Source organism: Xiphophorus hellerii, chromosome 21 (genome assembly GCF_003331165.1).
Source record: "Xiphophorus hellerii strain 12219 chromosome 21, Xiphophorus_hellerii-4.1, whole genome shotgun sequence".
NCBI classification, from domain to species: Eukaryota; Metazoa; Chordata; class Actinopteri; order Cyprinodontiformes; family Poeciliidae; genus Xiphophorus; species Xiphophorus hellerii.
In genome coordinates, this window is record NC_045692.1 from 13492825 (window position 1) to 13501258 (window position 8434).

General features: G+C 37.4%; 1 protein-coding gene across 2 annotated transcripts in view; it reads left to right on the top strand.

Annotated features, from left to right (window-relative positions):
* The window catches only part of drd3 (dopamine receptor D3), a 30219-nt gene extending 27011 nt beyond the window's left edge, over positions 1-3208 (top strand). For both annotated transcript variants that reach the window (XM_032552140.1, XM_032552139.1), the window contains exon 8: positions 1071-3208. In XM_032552140.1, the coding sequence (XP_032408031.1) occupies positions 1071-1267 (197 nt within the window). In that variant the 3' untranslated portion in view covers positions 1268-3208. The remainder of the gene's footprint in view (positions 1-1070) is intronic.
* Positions 3209-8434: the final 5226 nt, after the last annotated feature.

Consider the following 8434-nt stretch of genomic DNA (forward strand, 5'->3'; position numbering starts at 1 on the left):
GAAAACTGATACTTGGCTTTGGAAGAGTTTTTACAAATGACAGACTATGTGGTCTGGGAAGCTTTTTGTCATATGTACTTGGTGGAACCGTATTTGATCACAATTACGGCTCTAACTCTTTGGGTTCATCACTACCAAAATAGCTCAACCTCAGCCATATCAGATGGAATCTCCTGTGACTTTTCAATTGTTGCCTCAGATCATCAGTCCTATTTAGCTCTGCACTTTGGGCCACTATAACACATGAATCTGCTTCGGTCAGAAGCTGGAGCAGGGTTGCATCCCAACATGGCAAAGTGACAGTATCTCAAAGACAAGAGTTGCAGACTGATTTAAACCACTGCATTGTATGTTTTTGTCATCCAGCTGAAATGGTGAACCTCTGTCCCTGTCTAAGTCCTTTGCAGTGTGTAACAAGTTATTTTACAGGATTGTCCTGCCTTCAATCCCCTTTATCTTCTGACCATATAGCATGAATGTGTCAACACATTTCATGGAAGGTTGGTCTGTTCAGGATGATGTGCAGTATTAGTTATTCAACATGCATTATGTTTTAGTCTTTTATCAAGGGAGCTTCAGAGTAAAGTGTTCTGGAAACAAAATGCCAAATATCTATGGATGTAATGTGACAAAATGTAAAAATGTCCAGTAAGTCAGTTTGCAATGAACTACAGAACACTAAATAGTGAAAGTGGAAGATGGCCTTGTATTTAGGAAAATATGATTTCCGGTTAAAATGGATTGTTGCAACAGTGGCAGGTTGTCATCCCCAGATCCAAATTCTGACTTCCTCAACAAATCAATCACAGCGCAAATTAATTTTGATGTCTTTTGGAGTTGCTGGTCTGGGAAAGTAAGGAACCATGTACTGAGATCATAATTAATTAATCAATCTGTTTTCTTTCTCCTTTTCCTCATTTTCATTTCTATGCCCTAAAACTAACTCCACAAACCATTTCTCCTTGTTCCATATTCTTGGTTTTCCACCCGTTTTCTCCACCACTTTGTTCTGCTTGCCCTCTCAATTCCCTGTTCTTCCTCCACACTGCTCCACTGTCTTCCTGCTTCAGGGGTGTTCCTCATCTGCTGGCTGCCTTTTTTTGTGACGCACATTCTGAACACCCACTGCCGGACGTGCTATGTGCCTCCTGAACTATACAGTGCTTTTACCTGGCTGGGATACGTGAACAGCGCCCTCAACCCCGTCATTTACACCACCTTCAACATCGAGTTCAGACGGGCATTTATCAAAATCCTCAGCTGCTGAACGGAGGGGGGAAAAAAAACATGTCAGGAGATTAAAATGGAAATCAGACTGCAAGCTTGTGCAATAACTCAGGCGTTGCGCATTTGGTAAACTGTGACCCCAAGAAAAAAGTCGGTGGAGGAACGCATACAGCAGGATGAAGGATACAGGGAGCAATAAATGCATATAAAAGTTGTTTTTTCTAACAAAGCTGGGATTTGATTTTTAACAGTATTATTGCCTGTACAATACTATTATTGTTCATGCACACTATTTGGAGAACAGCACAAGGTGTTTTTTTTTATTTCTCATATTTTGGGGATTTGTATTGTACAATGTATGTACTTTTCATTGGCACAGCTCCTCAGTTCATGACTTGGGTCGATATGAATCTAAAACCTCTTAGGAGCCCAAATGGAGCTTTAAGGCTGATAAATGGATGCGTGGGCCTCTTCATCCGAAGGCCCTCTTCCTCTGCATCGTGTGGATGAACTGACGTTACTCACCTCTCCTGTTTACCCCCTCCTTCATCTCCATGACCTTCAGGTATTCAACAGCGCATACACAAATCAAAATTCACAACCATGTATTGGAAGTGTGCCCAAAGGATCGTGTTGGTCCCTGCCAAGACGCAAAGCCGTTCTGGAGATTTTCATATGTATTGATGTGCAGCCGTTGTACTCAGTGTGGATTCATTTGAATAAAAAAGTGAAACTTGGGTGTAAAAACCTTTTTATTTTATTCCAAGAGGACCACATTAAACGGCAATCTCTCCAGTGATTTAGAGCAGCCTGCCAGCTGCTCACATCGGACTGCAAAGCTTGAGCAGATTTGTTGTGGACAAAGTGGCCCAGGCAATGCATTGTAAATAAAATAGAATAGAAAAAAATCAAAACAATTATTTGTAGCCTAGCGTTTGGATGTGCAAAATAGATTGCATAAGTAAACAAAAACTAAAGAAATTAGTCTTAGAAGCATTTCCTTCTTAACACTGATGCAGTTAAAATTTAAAAAGAAAATAGTATAAAGTGTTACCTTTCAAATGTAGGATTTTATAAATATAAGATTTATTTATGCTCTAGAAATGCTGACAGTAAACATCTTGTAATGATTAAAGTAAATGACCAGAATCGACACAAACAAGGAAGTTTCAAGTTATTTCATTGGCTTCACTAGCAAGTAGTGTCAATTGGGTTGGGAAATATTTAAATATGGATCCTGAAACATATTTATCAAATCTCACGGACTTGTCCAAATTGATCATACTAGATGTATAAAAACTGAAAGTGAAACTGATGGTATGACCTACTGTCTGATTAATTTGGGTAATTAGTCAACCCCAGGGGAGCATTCATAAAGAACTAAAATGAGTTGCTCCTTAAATGTAAAAAATGAAAAAGAAATAAATAAATGAAATGAGATAAATATATAATGACAAAAGCATCACATCCTTTCTTGTCTGATTAGAACACTGTGAATCCCACACAGTAAATAATTGCATATTTCAGTACACATGCAATGTTCAGAATAGAGACACATCAAATGCAACCAACATACTTCAAAGACATGACTGGATACTCCAAAAACAATCACCCTTTGACCCATTTGCTATGTGTTTCTAAAAAATCCCAGGATCCATGGCAAGATAAAAAGCAATGTCATCAATTCCTAGGATCATTTTTTCATACTTGGAATAGTAGATAACTGGAAGTTGACTTATCATAATGGGGACATTTCGTTATTTTTATACTTTATTGATGTTTTTTCATCCCATTAACTATTTACAAGTGGAACAAATAATAACAAAAAAGCTTATTAATAAATGGAACAGGACAAAATATTGAATCCAATTATCTTCCCAATAGCAATGTTTGCAACATCATCATTGCAAAAGAGTGCAATATTTTAGTAGATGTATTTCTGGTGTTATGCATTCTAATAAAATATTCATAACATTGTTGAGTTGGACGCTCTCTAATTGCCACTAATGCACACAGTATGGATATTTCTGTTGATGAAGTACTAAAGTTGCCAAAAAATAAATTGTACTGATAGAAAAGGAAGAAAAGAGTAATATGTATGTAAATCATAGTCAATATTGTCATTGCAACATTTGCCAGTCGCATCACTGCACTGTACCAGAATTTTTTTCTTAATAATGTCAAGCCCTATTTAAAAAAACCCAACTTTATATAATTAGAACTATATGTATATGTACATCAAAGTATATGTTACTTTGATTTTATAGAAAAGTCTGTTCAGTAAGAAAAATCAAAGTTAAGAGCTTCTGTCTGAGGCCGAAAAGAAATGTACAGACAGAGCCAGATCACTTATGTCAGTAGGAAAGCAATGTGGAAGATAAACTGTGGAGGCTGTGTGAGAAGGAGCCACTTCCTTTGACCATACATCTCCTTATTTTTTGGTTAGGGACAAACACCTGGTCCCCTGACAGTTTGTGCCTTTGCGTCGACTCAGCCTTGTTCAGCTGGAAGTGCTTATGAAGATGGCACACCTTGTGCATGTCTCCCCGTATTCCTCCATGCTTGATGTTATTTATGGACGCATGCTGTAATGTGAGCGGAGCATTCCGGTTGTGACCCCCTTAATGTAAACATCAATAATACATTGCACAGATTTATGTTTTCCCTCTATTGAAAAGTCTGTCTTCTTGGAGATCAAATCGATACATAATTCATAGCTGGAGACGTAAATAGTTGCATATTTCAGGGGTACAATCAAAACAGAAATGAAACTGAGTCTGGAATGGGGTCAGATGAGAAATAAACTTTATTATTTGTTAGCACAATTCAAATTAAAGTGAATAAGGAGCATTTTTAAAGGATAAGTGTGCAGCTGTGGTCAAGTACCACCACGATTTTCTCCAGCAATTCAGCAAGTGTAATAATACTGATATTTTAAAAAGACCTTTTCACCTTTTACTGCGAGATAATTTTACTGGAAGATGAGGTAGCTGGAGGGCTGAAGCATACAGAGGCTATGGTTGTGCATTTTTATCAGCTGTGATGCTAAAAATGTTTTATTTGTCCTTAATAGTTGCTAGAGGAAAGGTGAACGGGTCATTTAAAACTAAAGGATTTGGCCCTTTGGGATCATGTGTGTTCTCGGTGCTCATCCAATTTCATGGCAATCTGTTTTCATATAGAAAGGCATCCTGCATGTTGACATTTTCCTAAAGGCAATAAAAGCTCATAAAGAGCTTACTGAGCAAAAAAAAAAAAGGATACAACTGCATTTACACAAAGTTATTTTTTGCAGGAAACAATGGAAAAAGGATTTGTCTAGGATACTGCGATACGTTTTGCACTCAAGCTCACACACTGGTGCTCCCACCCACCACCAATAAGTTAAGATTTAAGTTCTCACAGTGTTCAGAGTCCTGGCTGCTAGCCTCCTGCTGGTTCTGGGAAAGACCTCACGGAGCTGCACTGCAGGGTGCTGCAGATCTGAAGTCTCTCATTTGGACCTCTGTGTGCTCCGAACCCTCAGATGAAGCTGCATGCCATCTAATGTTAAGAGTTCTTCTGTCAGACCGTTCCTTCTTGCTTCCAGATTAACTCCCAGTAGTAGCAGAGCTGAGCTGAGGTGGGAATGAGGAAGAAATGAAACTGACTAATGAATGAGAGTTTTAATGTAGTAAGATCTGAGTTTCGTAGAGGGAAAAAATAAATAAATAAAAAAGGATGAAAGGAAATTGAATCTTGGTGGTGAGCAAATGGGTCAGTCAGCACCAGCATACTATGAAGCAAGTCTTTACTATAGCTTGATTTTGGGTGAAGTATATTCTCTGGAGAATTTAAGGTATATTGGGGTCATTAAGTCTTACAAATATTAACATTAAGATGATAAATATATGATGAAAACAACATAATTTACTTAAATATTAGTTTTACTTTTTCTGGTTTTACACTTATACAAATGTAGCTAGGGAGAGCCATGATGATAAACTGATTATAAACCTTTTGAAAAGGTAAATCACTAAATCCTTCACTCTCTGGGAAGATCATAATTAAATTAATATATAAATCTCACTAATACATTTCCCCTTGCATACAATTAGACTCTAATTAAACAAAAAAAAAACAACATTTTGAAATCCAGTCACAGCATAAATATATTTTCTTTGTCACAACATGGTAATTTAATTAACTGCCTGTCACTTAATTATGCCAAAACACCAATAAAGCAACATTCAGCATTCTCATTCAATGACTATTTTTTCAGTCATTTTGACATGCCTTTATCTGGCACCGAGATAAAAGCATTGTTTTCTCAGTTGATGAGCAATTCTCAACATAACAGCACATGAATGACTGAAACCTTTTGTGTGGACTCCCTTCTGTAAATGTTCTTTTTCACATTTACTAATTCAAGTATTTAAAGCCACGTCACATAACTTTTGCCATAGTGGTGAACCACCTGTAGCACAGAAGAGAGCAAGAGGCAGGATGTGAGCAGTGCATACATGCGAGTGATTGACAGCGCTAAGACCCTCCTCCTGGTTTCTAATGGAGCAGTGTATTTATTCAGATGACAGCAGGTCCATAGGAAAGAAGCAGAGGAACAAAAATTTTTTTTAACATATTTTGTGTCTCATACATAATATGAGACCCATAATACAAAGTAGTGATAGTTTTAACAAATACATTAAAAAAAGCATTTTTTTAATAAATGTTAACTAAATTAACTAAATGCTAAATTAATTTATCTGGTTTTTTTTTATGCACGCAATTATTTATTCACCAGATTAAAAACTACAATGGCAGAGAATTATGGGAAGAGCACAAAACCTTAGCTCTTTAGCTACAATAGATGTTGAACATTTACTAATGTTAACAAGTTAGTAGAGCTGCTTTTAGTATCAATAAATTATATATCACAATGTAAAAAATTTATAAAAACCACATAATACTTACTACAACTGTTTTTAATACGTCAAGTAATACTTGTACTATGCAGCAGCTGCACAGTACAAGAACAGGTAACTTTAGGCTAAAGTATATTAAAATGGAATACCAAAATATGCTTAATAATTTTTGACCCAGAAAAACTACACTGAAATTATATAACCTATATTTCATCTATTGACTTTGGCATAAAACCATTAATACTTGACCATGTAAAATGTAGTAGTGAGGGAATTTCATGACTTTAATGCCTACCTGCTGGGTTCTATACATTTGTGATCATAGAAGTGACTAGAACACACAAATCCATATTGTATATTTTATTATCAGCTTGCAGTTAGTTTCGTCCCCTTGTATAGTATTTATCAACCTCTCCAGGTTTTCCGATTTGCACCATGATTACGGTTGATTGACTGTAACATTATTGCTTTTTCTGACCCACAGAGTAAATGGAGCAACGTGTTGTTGTAACATGAATTAAGCAGCTGGTCCGCTGCTTACTGGACAAAGGAAGACATTTTCAAAGCTATTAAATGCTGCTACATTTATGGTGGGACAGCTGCTGTAAAAGGTGATTTCAGCTTCCTGCTTTGCTTCATTTATATGAGACAAATTGATATTATTATGCGATGCAGATATGCCTGAGAGAACACATGCCTTGCCTGGCCTGCAGGGATAAAACTACTTGCTGATGTATGCATGTCTGCGGAAGCACAAACAGGTGCTTTCTTTCCATGCTTGTGCATTTGTGTGGGGTAGAGTTTTTCTAAATAGGCCTAACTGAGAGGGGGGGATTGTGAGCAAGAAAACGCCTCCATAAGTAGAAGGCAGCGGGATGGTTTGACTGAATTGACTTTTCATTTTTGCCATAGCATGGAGGAAGCAAAAGATGAATGCAAAGAAGCGCTCGCATGTTTATCTGCAAGTCTTAAAAGGAAGAGGATGCGCCTCTAAATAAGTATGAGGGGCCGTTTAGGACAAAATTTACGTTTTGTCTCTCACACACTACCAAAAAGTCTCGCATACTCCAAAAAAGTAGCCACGCACACTCCAAAAAATTACGTTTTGTCTCTCACACACTACCAAAAACTCTCGCATACTCCAAAAAAGTAGCCACGCACACTCCAAAAAATTACGTTTTGTCTCTCACACACTACCAAAAACTCTCGCATACTCCAAAAAAATAGCCTCGCACACTCCAAAAAATTACGTTTTGTCCCTCACACACTACCAAAAACTCACGCATACTCCAAAAAAATAGCCTCGCATACTCAAAAAAATTACGTTTTGTCTCTCACACACTACCAAAAACTCTCGCATACTCAAAAAAATTACATTTTGTCTCTCACACACTACCAAAAACTCACGCATACTCAAAAAAATAGCCACGCACACTCAAAAATTACTCACGCACATTCAAAAAATACTCAAATTGCGTATACACACACTACTAAAATGTCACACACACACACACAAACGTTAACTTTCTCGCTCACATACACTACTATCAGCTCGCTCACATACACTGTACTAACAGCTCGCACATTCACAAACGTTAACTTTCTCGCTCACATACACTACTACCAGCTCGCGCACATACACACAAACGTTAACTTTCTCGCTCACATACACTGCTAACAGCTCGCACACACACAGACGTTTATCTCTCACATACACAAGACTAAAGTTGAACACACACACAGTACTAAGACTCGTTTTATGTATGTGTGAGAGCGAGACTTTTTATGAATGTGTGAGAGCGACACTCTTTATGAATGTGTGAGAGCGAGACTCTTTTTGAATGTGTGAGAGCGACACTCTTTTTGAATGTGTGAGAGTTGTCACGGAAGAGGCGGGGCATAATTTTTGGATCAAACTGCGCATGCGTAGATCCTAAACTATAAGCTTCGATTGTTGACTCACTGTATGTTCTATTACTTAGTATATTTGTGCTTTTAAATATATATAGAACGTTTAACTTTCTTGTAGATTAAATGTGCTATAGAAATAAATGAATCTGATTGATTGATTAAAAATAGCAAAATTGCTGTAGTACAATCTGTCCACTGGGTGCCAGTATTACAGGAATTATTAACCGGCGCCAACTAGTGCCGAAGAAGAAAGAGTTTGCTATACCGAACATGGCTAACTCTAATTCGAAACGAGAGAGAATTGGTCAGGCAGCTGCCATTTTAAACACCATTCTATCTTCTCCGGAGGCAACCAGCACTTTGACAGGCGCATTAAACGATTCAACGACTGC